At 34.1% G+C, this 24,693-nt stretch overlaps 2 protein-coding genes across 2 annotated transcripts in view; one reads left to right on the plus strand and one right to left on the minus strand.

The window, feature by feature from the left end:
* The window catches only part of LOC111054785 (low-density lipoprotein receptor-related protein 1), a gene marked incomplete in the record, with an annotated part of 225,889 nt that overhangs the window by 175,395 nt on the left and 25,801 nt on the right, over nt 1-24,693 (minus strand). The window contains 4 exon segments of the mRNA XM_039442030.1: nt 11,080-11,336; nt 21,952-22,278; nt 23,332-23,505; nt 24,181-24,420. Of these exon segments, the coding sequence (XP_039297964.1) occupies nt 11,080-11,336; nt 21,952-22,278; nt 23,332-23,505; nt 24,181-24,420 (998 nt within the window).
* On the plus strand, nt 432-9,856 carry LOC120354422. Its single transcript, XM_039441556.1, has 2 exons — nt 432-1,608; nt 7,813-9,856. Exons 1-2 carry the CDS (start codon nt 658-660, stop codon nt 8,581-8,583), a joined length of 1,722 nt encoding a protein of 573 aa, XP_039297490.1. The 5' UTR covers nt 432-657; the 3' UTR covers nt 8,584-9,856.

Here is a 24,693-nt window from a genome sequence, read left to right on the forward strand (position 1 = left end):
ACCTGGAGCTATCTACTGCAGATAATCGGGCCCGGCTCTACCCTTCTTTTCCGAGACACCATTTTCCTGGTTCAGTGAGTTCAGTGAGCTAATATTATCAATTTTATTATTATATATTATTCATCTTTTTTATTGAAGGCAAATCCTGTAATTATTCTATTGTTTGTTTAAAAAGTTTACTCAATATTATTTTTATTTAAGTTTCCAGTTTCATTTTGAGTTACAATTTGATTAAATCGATTACTTAGTTCTCCAAAATATAACTGTTTTGTTTATTATTTTAAAATATAGTTCCTTTCTCATGAGTTATAGAGTTAGATCAATTTAACCTCTCGCAAGCCAAGCGATTCCCCTATTATAAATTGTTACCATAATGTCTAGGGTTGTTCTCACAACCTTATAATACCATCACAATACCATACATAATATAACCCCAATATATTCCAATTTAAATACCCCATTACATGGTGTTGGGCGTCGTTCTCATGAGAAAGAGTTTATTAATTGACAAGATTAGCCTTCAAATTATCTATTGACATTTTCATTTCAGGTCATTATCATAATTATTATATTCTGTGTTTGATCTCGTATAATTATGTCCTCTATTCTCTCAACGTACAGGGTAAATATGATAATTGTTATTATTGTTATATTGAGATGAGTAGCTCTAGTTCTAGTGACTCTGAACAATCACCTAGTGAATTCGAGGTTTCATTATTACGTTTACCTATTGATTTAAAAGTAAAATCTCTGGATAAATCAGAATTATTAGAGCTAGGCAAACAGTTAGGTATTCACATCCCTCAATCTGTTAATATTGAATACTTGAGATTCGCTGTTGACTTGGCAAAAAAAGTTTGTATTTATGTGGACCACGATTCAGGAGCTAGAGATGCTCTAAGTCGATTACTTAAGTTAGGGTCCCTGTCTCAACGCGATCGTATTATCTTCCCTATGTTAGCCGATTACGAGCGAATAGTAGGCAAGCTAGGCAGAAATCAAGAACACATCTACGACACAGTAGCTCCCGATAACTTAGCAAATATCCTAATTCCAGAAAATAATATGGCAGGGAATGATAAAAGACCCTTTGCGAAACCCGAAAGCTATGGGGGTACAAAGAGTGAAGACTTCAACGAGTGGTTGAAAACCTTCAATAGGGCAGCAAAAATAAATAAGTGGGATGAGGATGATAAAATCTTGTATTTACCCCTCTACCTCAAGAAAACAGCATTGGCAATTTTCGACATATTTTCGGATAAAAATGAAAACGCGACATTTCTTGATGCAGTAGGCCACTTAAAAAGTAAACTTGTAGACCCTGTTCATGAAGAGACAACCAGACAAAAACTCGAAAACAGAAACAAATTACCAACAGAAACATACACAGAATACACAGCAGATATAATAAAACTTTGTCACATTCTTGAGCCTCAAATGTCAGAGAAAAGAATAGTAGGATATGTTTTGAGAGGCTTAGACGTAGGAGCATTGCAACATGTTGCTTTCATGGACAATGCATCAGTTGAAGATTTAGAGAAAAATCTCGCCAAATATGAAAGATCTCGCTTCCTTCTAGACAAAAAGTTAGGAATGCATAATGCTTCAATCGAACAGCCTGTCCAAAAAATAAATGTAGTAGATACTTTAGAGAAGAAATTGAACGATCTGAGTATTGTGGTGAAAAATTTGAGTAGAAATGTAGGTCAATCACAAAATCCCAATCCTAATAGACAGTTTGGAAATAGGAGCGGAAACTTTTCCCCACACGAAACAAATCAGAACAACTTCCAAAGACAACCTTATTCAAACAATAATAATTACAATGATCGCGACAGAAACACACAATCACATAATCCTAATCCTAATAGACAGTTTGGAAATAGGAGCGGAAACGTCTTCCCACACGAAACAAATCAGAACAATTTCCAAAGACAACCTTATACAAACAATAATTACACACAATCAACATCAGTCAATTACAGGACACCAATCAACCCTAATAGGACTAGATTCTGTACATACTGTAAGAGGAATAATCACTGGAAAGACGATTGTTTTTTCTTATCAAAAAACTCGAATACAGGATCCCGAGCCTAGACGAATCGGATATGAACTTGGGATCCGGATTTGAAAAACAAAGCGCTGAATTTCCATTTGATAATTATTCTCCAAATTCAATTGATAAAGAAGAAATCACATGTAATATAATATCTTCTGTATCAATGAAAGATGAACAATCCAAAGCGATAGAATTTGTCAGGCAGTTTTTTCTCAATGCCAATAATAATCAGTTATACTCAAATGAAAGTGAAATTAATTGCTCTAACGAAATAGAAAGTGAAACCAACTTCAAACAGCTATTGTCTTCCGAAATGCATGCTCAGCACGAACTTGGAATGAATGGATCATTGACTAAAGAGAGAAGAATTCAAGTCCCAGTACTTACTATTAATGGAAAATTCAAAGGAAAAGATGTATCAATTACCATTGACACCGGTACGAACGTAAACATAGTTCAAAAAAATCTTTTAAGTAGCGATGATCTAAAACATTTGAAAAATAGTAGTATTGCTTTATCGGTAGCTAATGGTTCATTAATGCCGATCACAGGAATGATCTCGAGTGAAATTCAAATACATGACAGGAAATTCGAAGTAAATTTAGTAATTTCTGAAGACTTACAGGCTGATATTATTGTTGGAAATTCCTTCTTCTCAAAATATAAAATGAAATTAGATTATGAGAATAACATCATTTCAATGACCGATAATGGTAAAATAGTCGAATTAGACATGGATAAAGAGTGGATTTGTACATTAAATAGATTACACAACGATTCTGAAACAAATATTACAAAAGAAGTCTGCATACCCAATCCCGTAAATTTCGTCAAATGTGCTCTTGAAACAATAATCCCCGCTCAAAAAGACGTGAATGTCAAAGTCAATCTAACACAAAAATTGCTCAAAGTATCCCATTTTACTCCAAATGAATCGTTATTACATAATAAAAAATTGCATGTGCTTTGGAATGAGGATGATTTTGAAACAAACATGAGTGAAATTAGAATTTTGAATCTAGGAAGGCAAGATATAAGATTGTTGCATGAAACTATTATTGGTGAAATTGAAGGAGAAGTTTGTAATTACGACGAATCTGTTTCATTAGTAGACTCTGTTCTATTCGATGGAGGGGGTTGTGAAATAGATATTAATAAAGATCTTACACCAGAGCAAAATTCCAAAGCGAAAAGACTCATCAATAAATACAAACACCTATTTTCAACAAACGAAATTGATTTCGAGGAAGCGAAATTACCCGAATACAAGTTCAAACTTACAGATTACACACCCATTGCTAAGTCACCGTACAGATTACCTATCGCTCAAAGAACAGAAATAGACAGACAAGTAGAGTTATTGATAAAAGCAGGAATAGTTTGTGAAACCCAGAGTCATTATGCTTCTCCCGCATTTTTAGTTACTAAAAAAGACGGTGGATTCAGATTGGTTGTAGACTATAAAATGTTGAACGAGAAAATATTACCGGATAGATATCCCCTTCCCCTTCTTCAAACAATTTTTGATTCTCTTGACAATTCGGATTACTTTTCCACCCTAGATATCAGACAAGCATTTTTCCAACAGCCATTACACGAAGATTGTCGAAAATATGTAGCATTTGCAACTCATAAAGGGCTGTACACGTTCAAAAGACTACCTTTTGGTCTTAGAACATCTCCAAATGCTTTCCAACGAGCAATCAACCAAGTATTCAATGATTATTTGTATAGAGGAGTTTTGATTTACTTGGACGATATCATTAGCTATGGAGAATCATTTGATAAGCAATATCAACAGCTCGAGAAAACCTTGAAAAGATTGCAAGACGTAGGACTAAAATTGAATACATCTAAATGTCACTTCTTCTACCGAAAAATTAAAGTACTTGGACACACTGTCTCAAAGGAAGGGATACAACCCGCTTCCGAAACCTTGGAAGCTATCGAAAAATACCCTATACCCAAAACTGTCAAAGATGTCAGAGCATTTCTTGGTCTTAGTGGATTTTACCGAAAATTCATTCAAAACTACGCTATAATTGCAAGACCCTTAACAAATCTGATATCTAAAAATAACGAGAATAAACCAATCACTTGGGAAGAAGATCAGCAGAACGCATTCTCGGAAATAAAAAGCAAACTTTTATCACAACCCGTACTTCATCATTTTAATAATGATAAGGAGGTAGTGGTACACACAGATGCTTCTCGAGTTGGAATAGGGGGCATTATCTCGCAGCCTGATGACAATGGAAAATTACATCCAGTAGCTTTTGTTTCCAGAAAACTGACAAAACATGAAGAAAATTGGGCAGTAGGAGAGATTGAACTTCTATCAATAGTGTATTGTGTAAATTATTTCAGACAATACTTAATTGGCCGATTGTTTACAATCTACACAGATCATGCTAGTTTACAATACTATAAAACTTGGAAAAACCCCAGTATTCGAGTCAGTAAGTTACTTATGAAATTAACGGAGTTCACGTTCGATTTGAAATATAAACCAGGAGCCCAAATGCACGTACCTGATGCCCTGAGTAGATATCCACTAGAGAAGGATATAACTGATCTCACAAAGGACGAAAACTACAATATATTCGAAATAGAAGAAATAGACATAAAGACTTTACAGAAAAATGATGAGAGTATAAGAAAAATATATGATGCAATACGAAACCCTAATCATAGTGATACAGCTACGATTAGAAAGGCGAGAAAATACACGATCGAAAAAGACATTGTCTATCTGAAGAAATTTGATGGGCATACCAATCAATTGAAACTTCTCGTACCCCGATCTCTTATCAATAAAATCCTTGAAACATTCCATGATGATTCCTTAACAGGTGGACATACCGGCATTTATAAAACCCATGAGAAAATATCATCGAAATATTATTGGGAAAATATGTATGAAAACATTGCGAATTATGTAAGATCATGTAAAAATTGCCAAGAGAGAAAAACCCCTACTACGAAGCCTCAAGGTTTCTTATCACCCATCAAGTGTGATAGTAAGCCTTTCTCAAGTATCATGATGGACTACATCGGTCCGTTAGAGAGCTCAATGGGCTATTCATACATTCTAACGATTGTTGACTTAACGACCCGATATATTTTAGCTGAACCTTGTAAACACGCCGACGCAAATAATACCACTAAATGCTTATGGAAATTAATATACCGATTTGGCGTTCCAAAAGAAGTTCGATCCGATAGAGGTACACATTTTGTAAATAAAAAAGTCGATGACCTTATGGTTGAGCTTGGAATCAAACACATATTAGGATCATCAAGTCACCACCAAAGTCAAGGTCTGGCCGAAAGAGCCAACCGGACAATTCAAGAGATGCTAACAGCTTACGTAGCCGATAATAGGAAATTGTGGGTACAAATGCTGCCGAAAGTTTTATTCGCATACAATACTTCGAAACAATGCTCTTTGAAATATACACCTTTTTTCTTATTGCACGGTTTTGAAGCCACTACTCCTTTAGATTTGAAAATCTTTCCCGAAAATGACGACGTCACTTATCATTTAGACGCGAGATTAGCAAATCTTAAAGAAGTGCGAGAACAGATACCATCAATCTTATCAGATGCACAAGAAAAACAGAAATACTATTACGATAGGAATAGAACAGATTGCATTTTTGAACCAGGAGATTTAGTTATGGTCCACGATCCTGATGTAAGACAAGGACAGTCTAGGAAATTAGTCAAAAAATATTCAGGCCCATATGAAGTAGTAAAGAAAGTAACAGATGAAGTCTATGAGATATTTTTTCCGCTACGAGGTACTTATAAAAATGTAGCTTTTCATGTAGATAAATTGAAAAAATATTTCATACGAGATCCCATCAATTAAGTGTTTATTGTTCTATTGTCTAACTGTATTCTTTATTCCAGCACTTTTCTTTATGCTAGCAATTATACCTCGCTCATCCTAAATCTTTGCCTTTCATTAATTTAAAAGACAATTGATGAGAAGAAATCGAGATGAAACATTCATGTAATTTATTTATTTTCCAAATCATTGAAAAACAATATCATGCTTACAACTGAATTTTTAGAGAATTTTGTTTGCGAGATCAGTATTGACTTGTGAAGCGATCAAATCCATTTTCTCACGACTAGATATCGAGATGATTCTCAAATCACAATAGTATGCAGTTTTCAATCAATCAATTAATTAATTGGATTTCTACTTCGATGAAACAATGAAATATAATTGAGCTCTGATAGACAATTTTACTAGACATTCTAACGATGATTCATTATTAAAAGATGTGAATTGTTCTCACGTTTTTGTTTATGAATGAATGCTATTTGAAAATCATCAAATACGATTTATGCTTGAATATTATTTTCTTGACTCGTATGTAATAAAATGTTTCTCTTTTTCAGAAACGGATGATTCTTGATATAATAATTTATTTATTTATAAGATTATTTATGTGAAAACGTATATTTTAATAACAATATTATCTGTATTGATGTTAATGAAATAATCAATTCCAGTAAGTGATTACGATTGGAATATAAGAAATAGCTATTAATTTGACCATTTACATAATCTATTTGTAGGGTTTTTGGGGATTTTACTAGTAATTATTGTTTATAAAATTGATATCTTATACGAACTGTTCATTGATAGATTAATATAGAGTACTAACTGATATAATATTTTTAAAATGAATACCATAATACTTTGTTCCTTAGCATTTGTAGAAATATGTTGTACGGTATTGTCTCAAGAAATTTCTCTTTTTCACGGAGCTCTATTTAAAGAAATTCACAATGTAGTATTTTACGAGTCCACAGTTCCAATAACATTCAGTATTCCTAGGTCAAATCCTTTATTTGTTATGAGGAACCTTCTGAGTACTCCTTTAAAAATTGACTCATGTCCTTTCCCTTCCTCATCGGAGTGTGCAGTATTTGATCAGATTCATCGAACGGAGCTGCAACTTCTACAACTACAAGACGGCATTTACATTGGCAGCGATGACGACAACACTCCAGCTGAGAGCGAAAATCGACTACCACGCCGCGAACGCTCTATCGATACGATCGGGGCGGTCCTAAACTGGTGTTGCGGAGTAGCTACCGACGAAGAATTGGGCGCATACGTGAAAACCGAAACCGACATCACTTCTCATCTCAGTAATCTTCAAGACTTCGTTCACGCTGAACATGTCGAATTGATAGACAACACACGCAAGATGAACGGCATGGCAGAGAACGTGAAGAAAGTATTGAACAACATGAAGCATGACCTTATTCTTTGGCAAGAATCATTCACCCAACAGAATAAGTTTCAGAAAGGGAATACTACAACCGATGTACTGAAAACACAACTGAGGACTACTATTTTCATGTATATGATGACTCTATCTAACAACTACAATGAAATCGACATGAGATGCTACAATCAACAACTTTCTCATCACGTCATTTCAAAAGAAGACCTAAACAATCGACTTCAAGAACTCGAAAAGAAAATAAACAAGAGAAACTTCACCATATCAACAAAAGACAACGATAAAATTCGAAACTTGAAACTAACATCCTGCAGAAAATCCGACAACGAACTATTGGTTACCCTCAAAATACCAATAAAGAAGAAAAATTCAACTATTTCATTATTCCACCTGCAATCTATCCCGCTTCATTGGAATGGTCATACCTGCCGTTTGACCTCCCAACATCACCTGATACTTAGAGAAGAAAATAAACTGCAAATCCTGTCAGATGACGAAGAAGACGATTGCCAGTTCAAGCAGAAAGGCCTCTGCTTGATTCCGAGGAAAAAGATGTCGAACTCCGCCACCCAAGCCACTTGTCTCCACCTTCTAACATCAGAAGCAGACGTATCGGAGCTACGAGAAGTCTGCAAATTTGATTGTAAAGCAACTGACAATCAAACCCTAATCACTCGCCTACGAGAAGACACCTTCCTATTCCACAACACCGGCAAAAAGACGACAATTCGCTGTAAAAACTCAACAACTGAGGTCCCAAGCAACAGTCCAGGAACCCTATCACTCCACATCCCTTGCAACTGCGAACTTCAAGACGACAACGGCGACGTACTGATAAGCACTCTTTATCCTTGCGACTCCCGTTCCCATCCTTCTCCAGCTATTAATAACTTAATTCCTCACATGTGGACAAATTTATCTAAATTGAGCATCCCAATTTTTAAACATGAGACTCTGCCTCAGTACTTAAACCTTTCGGAAATCTTAAATGAAAATTGGCACTTGAATTTTTCAAAATTTGAAGAGCACAACTCATTCTCAGAAGACATTTTCCATCATGTTGAAATGCCAAATAACTTTGATTTGTTAGGGGTGAACAATAAACTGATCATTTATATTATTATTGTCTGGCAAACACTGATAACTGTTATATTCTTGTATTTATGTCTTCAAAATTATATTAAGAAGAAAGCAAATCAACTGAGAGTCCCGAAACGTACTCCAATTGTGGACTACCCACAGGAGCTTTAAGAATATATTGTGTTTTAGTAAAGTAGTATGTAATGAAATCATTAAAATAATGGGTTAGGATATAGGAAACTATGCAAATAATAATTACTTATTCACTATTATTGTATCCATTTACTCTTTTATGCTATCGATTCAAATATTTTCCCAGATTAGAAGATAAACTATTTCAATTATTATTATTATTCTTATTTTCAAGGTCCACAATATTATTTTGCTTACTCGAATACTATTCGGACTTGATGTTTAATTTTTGCATTATGATTCAATTTTATTACTTTCGTAGATTTTGTAGGTTTAATTTTATTCATCAATATAATTGAAATTTTTTCCATTCAATTCTTATTCAGATATGAATGTATTGAATTGTTGATTTGAAGTTGATTGATGTGTTAGGCTAAGTTTGATTTTTATGAATTAGTTCACTATAATGTAATTTATATCACTTGCATTTAGCTTATGAATTGGCACTCACATAGATTTAAGGTATTCATTGAAAGTTATGTTACATATAAATATCCAATTAGAATAATATTGTGAATAATAATAATAATTTTAGCTTGCGGTAATTTTGACTTTAATTTTTGAAATATTATTGAAATGTGTAAAAATTAACTTAGAGAGATGCCGTTTTTTCGATAACTTCGGGTCGAAGTTTAGGGGGACCCGGGGATGTAATAGAACTACATAATTTTTATTATTTGTCATGAATTTTCACAATGAATAGATAAATTGTTGACGACGGTGAAAATTCATGACAAGTAAAATTATGAAAAAAATGAGAGGCTCTAGTCAGTCGGTTACGAGGACGGGACCTGGAGCTATCTACTGCAGATAATCGGGCCCGGCTCTACCCTTCTTTTCCGAGACACCATTTTCCTGGTTCAGTGAGTTCAGTGAGCTAATATTATCAATTTTATTATTATATATTATTCATCTTTTTTATTGAAGGCAAATCCTGTAATTATTCTATTGTTTGTTTAAAAAGTTTTCTCAATATTATTTTTATTTAAGTTTCCAGTTTCATTTTGAGTTACAATTTGATTAAATCGATTACTTAGTTCTCCAAAATATAACTGTTTTGTTTATTATTTTAAAATATAGTTCCTTTCTCATGAGTTATAGAGTTAGATCAATTTAACCTCTCGCAAGCCAAGCGATTCCCCTATTATAAATTGTTACCATAATGTCTAGGGTTGTTCTCACAACCTTATAATACCATCACAATACCATACATAATATAACCCCAATATATTCCAAATTTAAATACCCCATTACAATTCTATAACCTGGTCTACGATATAAACATACAGAAAAGAAAGCATGCTATCTTTTCTCTATGCTATAACTTAGGGCTGGTTTCCGAGCTCGGGATTTAGCTAAGTCCTAGACTTTAAACAGCTGGAGTCAGAAAATTGGTTTTCCAAAACGGGGCGTAGTCGCAGTCATTGTCATAGTCACGTTTGAATTAAATTTCGAAAAACTAGAAAATTGAACACAGAATAAAATAAAAAGAAAATAGTGTAAAGTTTCAGCTATGTTGAATTACTTAGTAATGTCTAATTTCGTCAAGGAAAAACGTTTCCAATTTATAGAAATGAGAAAATAAAAACTACAACTACTGTTATAAAAGCTGCGACTACGCCCCGTTTTGGAAAACCAATTTTCTGACTCCAGCTGTTTAAAGTCTAGGACTAAGCTAAATCCCGAGCTCGGAAACCGGCCCTTAATAGACCCCGGAGTTTAGAAGATAGAATCGTGACTCAGAAAGTCGATTTAGACCCGAGCGCTAATTTTAGTCCTGGACTAAAATAATTATTAAATAATTATAATATTTATTAATATAATAATTAAATTATTTAAGTCCAGAACTTGTAGATCCCGAGCTCGGAAACCGGCCCTTAGTAACATGAACAAATGATAACTAAGGTTTGATAAGAGAGCAAAATGACCGACAGATTGAGAGTGATATTGATGGCGACTCCTCAATTGGATTTTGTTATAGTACAATGATTAAAAATAACGAAGTGATAACTAAAATAACATTTCTCTATCCTACAGTGTAGCAAATGATAACAAAAGGTGTGCGCATAGTGAAGAGGAAAGCGGTCACCATATAATTGAGTTCTCCATCAGGCATTTAAAGGAGGAAAGCTGCGCTGCTTTCACCTGCGGCTTTCTTTTTTAGAGCTTGAAAAGAGGCCTCACGTGAAGACAACCGACTTTATGTTTCGAGTGGTGCTTCAATCACCAGCTATAAAACTCTATTCATTCATGTATTTTCAGAGGCAACTCTCCACGTGTATTTTAAGTCTAGGTGATGATGAGGGAATGAATGATAATACAGTACAAACATTTCTTTAAATGAGAAAAAACGCCGCGTGTAAAAGCAGTGCGGCTTCCCTCTACAAAATGCTTTGTGGCGAACTCCATTACATGGAGACCTTTTCCCGCTTCACTTTGCGCGCACCTGTAGGTTGGAGAACAGAGCAAACTTACCAATACATCGAGAGCAATATCGTTGACCCCTAGATTGGTGGCGTTCAAGAGAAGAGCGCGGTTCGACCCGTCGAGCGCTGTGCGTGAGATGCGTGGAAACTGACCTCCATCAATCCAGAACATGAGACCATGGACGGGATCCAGACTGAGGCAGTGAGGCGAGCTCAAACCCGTCGACAGGACCACAAACCTGTGGCTGCCGTTAAGTCGACTCACCTCGATTGCATTCTGTTGCGGATTCGTCCAGTAAAGATTGCCTACATTTCAAGTCATACAGAAAAGGTGAGCTGTGAATAGATTTGTTTGTTTGTTTGTTTGTTTTTAAAGCTTCCCAGAGACTCTAATCAGAGTATAGGAGTTGTCAAAAATTTATAATACATACAGTATTACAAAAAAATCACACAAAGGAACCCTCTCTACACACAAACTCTTCTGTGGTATAGAATACTTCAAGCATCAAAAAACTTTTTAAATCCTTCTCAAAAACATTGACATCTTCACAATTTTTCAAGTGAGTAGGAAGCTTTCTAATAAATTTAAGTCCCATATATGTAGGTTTTTTCTCAAAAAGAGCTGTTCTGTCTTACAGTGAAGCATAGTCTCCTCTATTTCTAGTATTGTATCCATGCGAATCAGCATTTCTAGTCATTGTCTGTCTTCTAACATGCATAATCACCTCATAGATATAAATAGATGGAACGGTTAGTATGCCTAATTCTTTAAAGTGGTTCCTACAGGACTCTAAAGGCATAATACCTTTGATCGCTCTAACAGCTTTTTTTTGGAGCTTGAACACCCTCTCCAAATTCTGGCACGACCCACCCCACACAATAATGGCATAGCGGATGTGTGACATTATGAGTGAGTGGTAGACTACCATTGTGAGTTTGGTATCATTCAATCTTCTTATTCGTCGGAGTGCAAAGACTCCAGATGCAATCCTCCCACAGAGCTGATCAGTATAGAAATCCCAAGAGAGATGCTGATCCAGAGCAACCCCTAGGAATTTCACGAAATGAGGCTGGTTAACATTTTTTCATTTATCTGTACATTAATAAGTTGATCTATCCTGGAATTATTTCTATGTTTAAATAGTAAAAAATGGGATTTTGATTCATTAATTCCTAATTTGAGTTGAGAGCGGTACTGGGCTATGGCATTAATGTTCAAGAAAGATTCTATTTCTAACACACTTGCATCCTGAGAGCTGCAAATGTATGATGTGTCATCGGCATACATTAAAACTCTATCCTGGGATATAACTTTTGGCACATCATTTACATATAGCAAAAACAACAAAGGGCCAAGTATAGAGCCCTGTGGTACACCAGCCTTCACTGATACTCTATCCGATAAGTAATGAATTATCTTCTCTTTCACTTCCCTTGTTATTTCCACACACTGAGACCTATCCAGGAGATAGGACCTGAACCATTCCAGTTCAACATCTCTCACACCCACCAACTCCAGCTTCCTTAACAAAATTGAATGGTCAACGCAATCGAAAGCTTTGCTTAGATCCAGAAAAATTCCAACAGCTTTCTCACCCTTATCCATCATATCAATTATATCCTCAAAAAGGATACAATTTCCGTCTTTGTGGATCTTTCTTTCTGAAACCCATGCTGCTCCTTGGCCAGAATTTGATTTTCAGCAAGATGTTCAACAAAGCGAAACATCATACACTTCTCAAAAACCTTACCAATAGAATTCCCAAGAGTAATAGGTCTGAAATTATTTGCAACGTTTCCCTCACCGCCTTTGTGAATGGGTACTACTTTTGACTCTTTTAATTTATCAGGGAGTACACCGTACTTCAAAGATTCATTTACCAAATGGGTGAGTGGATCTAATAAATATTCTTTACAAGACTTCAACACCATAGTAGATATCCCATCCAGACCAGTTGACTTTTTACCTTTTAGACTATTTAATATCTTATCCATCTCCTCTCTAGTAAAAGGAGCAGCTATGAATTTATTCACAATACTTGTTCTGTCATCATAGGAGTCAGAAAAAATGTTGTCATTTAATTGTACAGAGACATTATTCTTTATGCCAGCCTCCTGAAAAAATGTATTAAAATAGTTGGAAACCTCAAAGCCTCCTCTTAAAACCGTTCCCTCTTCTGTTACAACTTCGTCTATATAACAGTTCTCATTCCTCCGTTTCAACACACCCCTCTCTTCATTTATCACCCTCCAGACAGAAAGATTCAAATTGTTGGACTCCCGTAAAGAATCTGCTGTAAATTTACGCTTAGCCTTTCCAATTTCATTTGCATAAAACTTCTTCAATCTAATATACTCTTGTTGGTGTGCACGGTCTCTACTTTGTGTGAAGTGTCTAGAGGCAGCTCGTACATTATCTCGCAACTGCAAGAGCTCATCATTAATCCATTTATTCTTGATATTTCCTCCACTTATTATAACTTTTTTAATTGGACAACAGACATTATAAAGGTATTTCAGAGTTTGTACAAAATTTGAACACTTTTTGTTGAGATCATTTCCATTATAAACTTCCTGCCACTTTTGTTTTGATAAATGCATATTTAGACAAACCAAGTTACAATCACTTACATCTCTCGAATTTTTTTGAGATAACTCTCTTATCCGGAGATACAAAATGATCGCCCCACATTTTAATAGATTGAAAAGGGTGGTCAGATAATTCAGAATTTTTTACTGCAACAAAACTATCCTCTATATTTGTTATAATATTATCTATTATAGTCTGAGAGTCTCTTGTGATTCTGGTAAATTCACTAACTTTTATTATCAGGTCGTTTTCAGCAAAAAGGTCTCTGAAAGCATCACTTAAAGGATTTTTCACATGGAGATCAACATTAAAATCACCTGCAATTACTATCCTATTAAACGTTGGTGTTAGGATTTGCAAAATTGTGTCCATTTTGTCATGGAAATCATTCCAATCTCCACTGGGCGATCTATATACTCCAGCAACAGCAATTTTCCCTTTTCCTTTTCCTATTTCTACAGCAGTGATTTCTAAATTAATTTCAGTGGAGAATTGATTCAAGAATGAGAGTTTCTGAACTTTAATGTTTTTCTTTACCAAGATACAAACGCCGCCACTCCTGTGTAAAGATCTACAATAACTTGCACTTATGCTATAGCCTTCAAAGCTTAATTGCGTTATTTCAAATTCTTTGAGACCATGTTCAGTATAAACTACTACATCTGGCTTTTCAGCTCTTAAGAAATACATTTATTCTGTCCACTTTATTACTCATATATTGAATGTTCTGATGTATGATAGTGCATACTCCTGTAATGTTTGATTCAGTTAAAGGTCCAGAGTATCAAAAAATAATTTCCAGAAATATCATTTAAAATTGGAATACTGGAACAGCTCCTTGTTGAAAATTCGGATTCCTTTACAATAAATGTCTCAGTGCTTTTCTGGTTGCCTATTAAATATTTTTTTATGAGTTGAATGAGTTTGGGTTTGCCCTTGTGCTTGTTGAAATGCAAGCCATGGCGAGAGTAATCTGTGATGTCTAGCTCATTCAGATCAATCATGCCAATTTTATTATCACTCATTAACTTAAACTCCTCAAACATCCATGTGTTTAATCTACTCACATTTACATTCATTAGAGGTCTGTCATACCTTAACGGAATCGTTGATATAGCCACATTTGTATTCTCAGCTATTCTCTTTATTGAGTCAAAATTCAGGTTAGTGGGTTGATCCACTCTGTCAACTACATCGTTTGTCCCTGCTAAAATAATCACAGTGTCGTCCTTTGTGAAATCCTTAGTAAAATCGTCAATATCATGAATTACCGTATTAAAGGAGCATCCAGGTCTAGAAAGGACAGTTGCCTCATAGCCTTCACATTTCACTTCATCATTCAAATTCCATCCTATATCTCTTCCATGACTGTCTGACATTACTAGGACTCTTTTCTTATAATTTACTCTCTTTTTGTTTGCAATTTTTCTTGCAGCATGATTTTTCTCCTCAATCTTTTTCGCTATCTTATTTATGGCTGGTTCACTAGGTTCTTCCAACTGATTTAAAATACTGAATGAGTTTTCCGTATGCACAATTCCGCCGCTCAGAGATTCATTTGCAATTGTTTGACCTGGCGAGTAAAAATTGTTCAATTCTTCGTAATTTAACTGGATTGTCTTATATTTAGCTCGAAGACAACTGTTATCGGCTTCTAAAACCTCAATTGTAGTCCTCATCTCGCTTAATCTCTGCTCAAAAGTTTGATTTTCTCTCTTCCTTTCCTCCCTCATTTGCCTTTTCAACTCATCCATCAACGATTTATAGTGTTCAATCTCGCTCTCTTTATCCATTTCACAAGCTTTCAATCTCGAATCGAGATCCCTTGCATGCTCAATTACATCGACAGACTGTCATGTCTCATCTCCCTTAGGGATGAAACCGCTTCCGATGTATGTGCAGGTGATTCAGTTTCTAAATCAATCAATTTGTGTTCCAAGACAACTGCTCTATCTGTTAGTGCATTTTTCATGAACTCCAATTCAGCTACTCTCTGTCTAAGATAATTATTTTCTTCGGATATGGATTTATATTTAGGTGGATCGAGCGTGAGTTTAACATAGGGAGAGAGCAAGCTTGTTAGGGATGGCGTCTCATCATCAGGTGTTTTTTGCGGTGACCCACCAAATGATGAATCACCCGCTGCATCACAATCAGCCTCCTCTGCTTCATTTTGCTCTGATGGTTTTTGTCCCGCCGACTTTGTTTTATGATTATGAGCACTCGGTTCTCCGACAACAGTCGACTTGAGCGAGTCTGTTTTGATAGTGGATGAACAAAGCTTATTAGTAACTTACACCGCCACACTATAACACCTGTCTTCTGCTTAACAGGTCTACTAAAACGAAACCCTTCATACATGATTCCTGGTTGATCACTTGAAGTTCTTATTATTTTGAGTGTCATAGTTAACTGCGATGATGACTCACGAAACAAAATAACCAGTAAGATAGGGAAACAGTAACAATAGAAAGATATATATTAGTAGAAGCAAAAAAATAATAATAATAAATAAATTATAATAATACTGGACTACGAAAATATATCATAATTACGAAAAAGTGTTATCAAATTAACAACAATTTATTTATTAGCTGTAGTAATAGTATTCTAGCAAAAATTAGTCTCTAGACATGCGAAAGAGAAAAACAAAACCATCATGTTTACGTGCAGCAAAATAGAAAAGAAAACTTTAAATTGATTGATTCTTATTTATTTATTTTTTATTAAATTCTAGAAAAGGGAAAGAGATTGCAATTCTTCTTAAACGTCAAAGTATAATAACTGACAGTCTTTGTGATTAAAATAGAGAGAATGTTGAAAACGTTTTTATTTCTGAGTGAAGAATTGAAAGTGATTGATTATCGCAACAAGAGATAAATTTGATAAGGACTACTACTATTTCACAATGCAAGAGTCAGACTTCTCCAACACTCCTACTTCCAATACGATCCACCTACACAGGCTCTCATTTATAGTTTAGGAAAATTTCGCTGTTGTATGATCGCGCGTGCTCTGTCCCCCTGCAGACCAAGCCCGACCACCAAAATCCAGAGCAAAGCTTGTGCCAAGTTTACAAAAATTCACCTCAGCACAATATTTGCAAGGACCACTGCGATACAGAAACAATAAACAAATTATTTTCCTTTCATGAAAATTAGTTTGCTTAAAATGCCAAATAAAGCTGAAAAGAGTAGGCTTATAAGCAATTAAGCGAAAATAGGGTGCTTGGAAATAAGAAATTCAGACAAAACACGAGTATTACCCAAACTTCAAGGCCAATGAAACCGATTGAAACAGGAATAAAAGAAACTATAGAATTTGAGAAGCTTTACAATTAAAACTTGGAAACAGATTAGAAAGAAGAATCAAAATAGGAATAATAGATTAAATATTTTTTAAATTTATTATAACTAAGCAACACGGTATACTCTAAGAATTTTTAATTATATTGTTAAGATAATTATTAGTTAATGAAAAGGGCAATTTGGTGTATTTAAATTCAGTTTAAGAAGAGCTGAAAAGTTGTACTCGTATTATAAAAATTTGGCAAAAAGAACTTTAGAATTAATCAGAGCGTATTAAGTTCGTGTTCTTAAAAAGTTATCAATGTAACAAAATAGTATTTATTTGGGATAAATTTAAAAAATGGATTAAATATAAAAAACAAAAAACAGTAGTTATTACTTAATTAAAAAGAGATATTTCACTTATTAATTTGTTGTTGATAGAGTTATTATTAATAGACTATAAATACGAAAAAAATCTGATATTAATTACGGTGAAAACAGAAAATATTAAAAGATTACTGTTAGAAATTATTTTTTTGAAATTTGGAGTATTTATCAGTTACTGTTTGAAAACGTTTTTAAACTATAAAAGTGTTAGGTTAAGGAATACAAAAACCGAAAATGAAAAACAAGCAGCAATCTTATCACAGAGCAGCAGGAATTCAACACAACTACTCGGCACCACGGCACGATAACAACTGCGTATGGTGGATAAAATGCGTAAAATACATTAATACTTCATACTTGGGCAGCGAATAAGCAAAATTATGTTTGAAAAGAGCTACAGATGAAAATCTATGATAGGATCAGAATCTATTCAATATAAATCCAATAACTTACATTCTTTTTGAAATGTATGTTCAAAATAGAAAATATATTTTTGATGTTTGAAAATATTAACAGTTTTCCTAAAAGTGCGATTCCTCAGCGACGACTCCAGCCGCGCGGCAGGAGAGCCTATAAATTCAATAGATTTAAAGATTCATTGGATGTTCATGTTGTATGAATGTTATGGTGGCAGATGAATAGGAAAATTGGCTACTACATTGCATTTAAAATTCCAACTGAGTAATTAAATCTGATGAATTTATAGCTTATGTGCCGCGCGGCTAGTCTTCGCTAAGGATTTGCACCTTAATATTCACTCTTATTGAATAAGAAATTATTTTTGTGCTTCTCCATTGTGTTTAGGAACGACATTATAGAGATTTATAGAGGTTCTACTCTACAAGAATGTATAGGTGCATACAGACTCAAGCGCCACGAACACGCGCGTTTGGCTTTTCATCACCTGATGTTCAGCTTGTTTATCTGCATTCGTACAGAAACAGTAAGATATAGAAATAATTGAACGAAGCGAAGCTTAGGTTTTAGTCTCGACTCGATCGGCTTTTGTTTGTTTGTACAGCAGTTACACTCGCAGATTGTCCGATTTGGATGAAATTTGGTATGCAAGTTCTTTGAAACAAGGCGCAGAAACGTATGTGTAACGATTTTTGTCAAGACCTCTGGTTTTTTGTAATTTAAAAAACCGCAGACCAACCTCCATCCAGAAAGTTTTTTTCGTATCTAGCGTCTTTGAAGATACAGCAATTCATGTTCTACTTTTTCGCCTTCAAAATCACCAACCCATGGTGTCGTAGGGAGCTGGAGCGTTGACACTCACACTGTGGGACCCAGGTTCAAATCTCGTTCTTACCAGTTTTTTTCAGATTATACTAATTGTTTTATCTTATCCTAATAATATATCATTATTAAATAAATTATTATGATTAGATAGAAAAATTAAATTGAATCATCTTATTATTATTAAATTGATTTATCAAATTAATTGGATAAATTTAAAAAAAAACTTTATTGCATTGGATTTTAATACTGCAGTTGTAGAAAAATTAGTGTATGTAATTCGAGTGATAAAGTTGAGTTTTACGCTCTTAATACATACATAACTATTATTGTCCATGTTACAGATAACTCAACTATTTTAGTTGTGGACAATTTTTATCATCATAAAAACATCAATCAACAACTATTTTAGTTGTAGACAATATTTAACATCATAAACATTTCTTTAATCTCCAACTTCTTTTATTCATAACTATCAGTTATTATTTTAATTATTTATTAACTGAATTTTCAGTTTATCAGGTACAATAATTATTACTAGTAGTTCTGCGAACAGTAGACCTCGCTCATGAATACAACTCTCAATCTAATGAGAAGGGCCAGTAAGTACAGTATATTATTGTGAAGATTTAGCCATGTCATCTATTATTTTCTCCATTAAAAGTGCTAGAGACACTGTTTGCAGGGACACCGGACTTATCGAGGAGATACCTTCATATCGTCTCCATATTCACAATATAAACATATATTACAACTTTTCTAATAATTACTTATAAGAAATCGGTCAACTGACGGAAAAATGGAATATGCAGTAGGCAATTTAGATGATGAGATGGAAAATGATTCTAAATAAGATGGGTTTGTTGGTGACAATGACAGGAGGTTGCTAATGATGATTTTCAAGAAAAGTGGATTCAATGTTATGGCTTGTTATGCCTATGCAGAATGTTAATGCTCACAAATCGGTTTCTGATCTTATACCAAAAGGAGAACAAAAGACTTGACACTGTAGAGCGACACAAAAATGCACAAAAAATGAATACAATACAATAATTATTGTACCTGATAAACTGAAAATTCAGTTAAAAAATAACTTAAATAATAACTGATAGTTATGAATAAAACTTTTAGATTAAATAAATTTTTATGATAATAATATTGTCTACAACTAAAATAGTTGATTTATCTGTAACATAGATAATAATAGTTATTTATGTATTGATATTAAAGATTTTTTTAAAATAATTTATCCAATTAATTTGATAAATCAATTTAATAATAATAATAATAATAATAATAATAATAATAATAATAATAATAATAATAATAATAATAATAATAATAATAATAATAATAATAATAATAATAATAATAATATGATTCAATATTGTTATTCTATATAGTCATAATGATAATTCTATAATGATATATTATTAGAATAAGATAAAACAATTAGTATCGTCTGAAAAAAAATCTGGTCGGAACGAGATTTAAACCTTGGTCCCACGGTGTGATAAACTACGCTCTAACTGCCTTGGACACCATGCCCTGGTAACAGTGGTTGCGAAAAAGTAGGAACATGAGTTGCTGTATCTTCAAAGATACTTTTGAGGTTATTCTACGGTTTTTTAAATATTACAAAAAACCGGAGGTCTTACCAAAAATCGTTACACATTCGTTTCTGCACCTTGTTTCAAAGAACTGTATACCAAATTTCATCCAAATCGGACAATAACTGCGACTGTAACTGCGGTACAAACAAACAAACAGACAAAAGCCGATCGAGTCGAAACTAGGACCTCAGCTTCGCTTCGGTCAATTAGCCTATTCAAATTGTGAAAGACTCATTCATTTAAGAGAGAAACCATGCGAATGCCCTATAAACACATTAGTGCATCAGTTTATGAATGCAGAATGAATGAATGTAAAATTCTGAGGTGTAGTAGTCTCGCTTGAATTCGCGCTGTATCTATGAGACCATGCGACAGCTCATGAAAGAGCCACAAAGTAGAAGGATTATCTTCTCCATCTTATCTGTGAAAGAGTGGATGAGGTAGCGCATGCGCTTTTAAAAATGTGCATTTTTTGCATTTTTGTGTAGCTCTACAGTGTCAAGTCTTTTGTTTTCCTTTTAGTATGAGATCGGAAACCGAGTTGTGAGCATTAAATCATTCTGCATAGGCATAACAAGCCATAACATTGAATCCAAATTTCATGAAAAACATCATTATCAACCTCCTGTCATTGTCACCAACTAACCTATGTTATTTAGAATCATTTTCCGTCTCATTTTCGTCTGTGAGACGATTCATCGTCTAAATTGCCTACTGCATATTCCATTTTTAGAAAAGTTGTAATATATGTTAATATTGTAAATATAGAGACGATATAAAGGTACATCCTTGATAAGTCCGGTGTCCCTGGAAACAGTGTCTCTAGCACTTTCAATGGAGAAAATAATAGATGACATTGCTAAATCTTCTCAATATACTGTACTTACTGTACTGGCCCTTCTTATTAGTTTTAAAGTTTATTCATGAGCGAGGTCTAGTGTGCGCAGAACCATTAGTAAGCATAGCATCAGCTGATTGAAATCGAAATGCATGTGTTTGTGGTGGATAATTCTTAGCACCTTAATAAAAATTCATTTTTTTGAATTAAATATGATTCCTTGATCCATTTCGAACTGTGATACATTAACTCTTTATTTTGTCATTCACTTATAAATTTTAGCGACTTATTCACCTATAAATTTTAGCGGAATGGAAAACTAGCCTTATTTAGTAACCGCATCACGAGATCGACCCTTCTTACATCATTTCAAATGCCATCTCGTGGTGCGGCTACTATAGCGTAATAACAACTTGTTACTATTGAAGAATATAATGTGTTTTTATAGTGAAATAATATTCCTCAATCCTCAATCATCTGTTACTAGATAATTTATCAATATTTATGCTTCACTTTCAAAAACTCAGTTTCACATGAAAAAGTCAGCATATTAACAATCAGTTTCTGCCTTTTCGAAATTGTGATAATACTTGTCAGCTTTCAATATGATTATTAAAAAAAAATGAACCGAATATTATAAAAAATAATAGGTGACCGTCACTAATAATATTAAAAAAAAAAATCAAATGTGACATGAAGAGATATTGACATTACAATATAGAAAGACAGGTGAATTTTGCTAGAAACACAAAAGTCTTTTCAAATTTAATTGTAAGTATAATTTAACTTGTTAGATATCAAATATCTTCCCCCACACACAGATTCGTCTAGGTGGGGAAAATATTCACGAATTTGTTTTTAGAATATTTTGTCTCTGTAAATTTATCTTGTATTATGAATAGATAGAATTGAACTTGTGACTTATGGAACGGGCACCAGCTACTGAACGAAATGTGATACTAACCACTGATCCAGTCAACCGCCAATCCCGATAACAGATCGACAGAGTTGGAGTTCTCCATCAAGGCATCGAACATGCCTGAAAACATGACTGAGTCGAAGGGCTCAACCACAACCTGTCTGGCCGTGCCGTCTCGCTTGATGCGTGACACTGTGCCGTGGTCACTGTCTGCCCAGTACAGGTAGTCACTCTCCGCGTCGAAGTCCACTCCGGTAGCCATTGCCACCCGGGAGATCGGAGCCAGGACGTCGCTCATGTTTCTGCTCGCCTCGTCCAATGACAAGCCCTTTATCTCATAGCTGATCGAGTATATGAGTAGCTCTTCAACGCCTGTATATCAATTCCATTCAAATTCAGTTCCTCCACAGAATATCAAATCAAATCAATTTTATTGTTTACGTTGCTTGAAACCGAAATGAATTAATATTTAATGGAAAAAATAATAAGTCAATAAGAGGGTACTCCATGTTTTTATATTCTTTTTCAATATTTTTTAAAAAAGTAGCCCATACAAGAGAAGCGATTTTATGAAATAATATTTACAATATTTGCAATAACATACACCTTAAGCCTATTATCATGATTCTTCTATTAACACTAACAACTAAAGCACAGAAGATGATTATCCTGAAAAGAATCGCTGTAAAGATGTGCAGGTTACATAGACGTGTAGAACCGGTAACAATTCTAAAATGCATGCGGTAAATTTGATCACGTGGACGATTTTGTTATTTATCTCGTTATGTAAATCTGCTCTATTGCGAGTGAAGATAAATAGCTATTTTTTACACATACGTATAGAGCTATAAGTCTAAGTATAGAGCCGGTATCTTATCTGTGAATAAAATATTTTTAGGCATATTACACAATTGGAAAAAATAGAGATTTATTTTAACAAATGAGACACAAGTTTCGGTTGCTAACATCATTATCTATTTTTAGTGAACTCCAAGATTCCTAGGCTCACTATGGTTTGATAATAGTTCAGCAACTTAAACAGTATTTAAATTTGCTTTTCAATAAATAAATGCTTGTGAGAAATTCTTGTCGTTTCATTCAGTTGAGAAGCTGAGCTGCAAGTGAGGGAATGAATGTATGGTTTGTCTTAAAAATTTCTGGAGTAATTTTTTCAATTTAGAAGTAATTTTCAATTGTAAAAATGTTATTCAGTGTATTATCCTGATGAATTGAAAATAGCAACGTATAATTTTTCAGAACAGATAGAAATGATTAAATCGTATGCTGAGGGGAAACTAGGTTTAACCGTATAGAAAACAATAATGTAGAATTAATGACAATAAGAACAGCCTCAATAAGTGATCTTAGAAAGGTCCTCTGTGGCTGGAGAAATTATTATATTTAATTTATTAGAAATATACTCACCAATACATTTTGTTGGGTCGTTAGGATCGGTTTTATAGCCTGTAGCACATTTACAAACTCGACTAGTTTGAGACACCATCAAGCAGAGGTGGGAGCAGTTGCCTCGATTCATAGAGCAAGCATTTTCTCCGGCTTGCACTGTTGGGTCGTAAATTTTCAATGACATCACGTGACCTAAAATAAATCAAATAAATTATTGAAACTAATATAAATGATATATAGTAAAACATTTCAAACATATGACAATTTTTTAACAATATACTTATTTATTGTTTACCCTTTGTCTTTCTTCATTGATCTATAATAATTCGTTCTATATAAGATTTGATACGCATTTTATATAAGTATTCTATTATATTGATGAATCAGAACAAAGAGTTCAATTATAATTTGTTCTTGGATTTACGAGGGACATTTTTTTCAACCTCCGATTGGCCATAAAACGACGAATAATTCTTTCAGGAAAATTTACTTCCCTTATGATTACTCTTCAACAAAATTGCCGTGAAGGTTGAGGAATTGTCATACCAGTGGACTAGCCCACCAAAATCCTCTTCATAAAATGCTATCACCAGATGAACATAAGTGGGCTAAGTGTCATTAGTGTCATAAGTGTCATTGTTTTGCCTATCTAAAATTATTTTCTCTCAGTCCCGGGATCCCGGGGTTAAAATTTGACAGTCCCGAAATCCCGGGATTGAAATTAAGGTACGGGATTGGCATCCCCAAGTGGGAGTCAGTCTTGATCGAGCTCCCAAGGCAGAAACATCCTTATTCAAAAACGTTAGCCCTTTCCCGATAGTTTTAACGATATCTTTAAATACAAGTATAAGGAATACGAGTACTCACTGGTATTATTTCGGATGATTTCATGTCCACTTCCTGAGGTTTTATGGACAGAATGTATGGCAGAGTCATTCAAATCAGCATAATAAAGTAAGCCATCGTATATTGTAGCGGCTGAAGGTGATGTACCAGCCGGTAATGGTACTGTTGTTATGGATTTGTCGATGAAATTGTAAAATTGAATTGTTTGAGACTCCACATTCACCCAGTAGAGTCTGTTATCAACATGATCGACTATCAAACCTGTTAAATAAAACAGTAATTCAATTATATTGAACGCAATCGATAGGAAAGTAGAACAAAAAGATTGGCGAAAAGAAAGTGGTAGAGCTGAATCACGTGGGATGATTACCAATTCACACATAAAATAAATATTAACTTCTTTATTCTAATCGATGACTGGGTGAAATCTAAATTTTTGAAAAATAACTTTTTAATCTTAAGATGAAATAATTTATACAAAAATGTTGGCAAAATAAATGAAAGTGTTTATAGAAAATTTAATAAATAAAGACA

The sequence above is a fragment of the Nilaparvata lugens genome, chromosome X, assembly GCF_014356525.2.
Source record: "Nilaparvata lugens isolate BPH chromosome X, ASM1435652v1, whole genome shotgun sequence".
Classification (NCBI taxonomy): domain Eukaryota; kingdom Metazoa; phylum Arthropoda; class Insecta; order Hemiptera; family Delphacidae; genus Nilaparvata; species Nilaparvata lugens.

Excerpts from the sequence above, each read along its gene's own strand:
- LOC120354422 (XM_039441556.1), top strand. The coding sequence starts at position 658 with ATGAGTAGCTCTAGTTCTAGTGACTCTGAACAATCACCTAGTGAATTC. Across the intron at positions 1,609-7,812 it reads TAGGAATGCATAATGCTTCA|ATCCTGTCAGATGACGAAGA; the intron begins ATCGAACAGCCT and ends AATAAACTGCAA.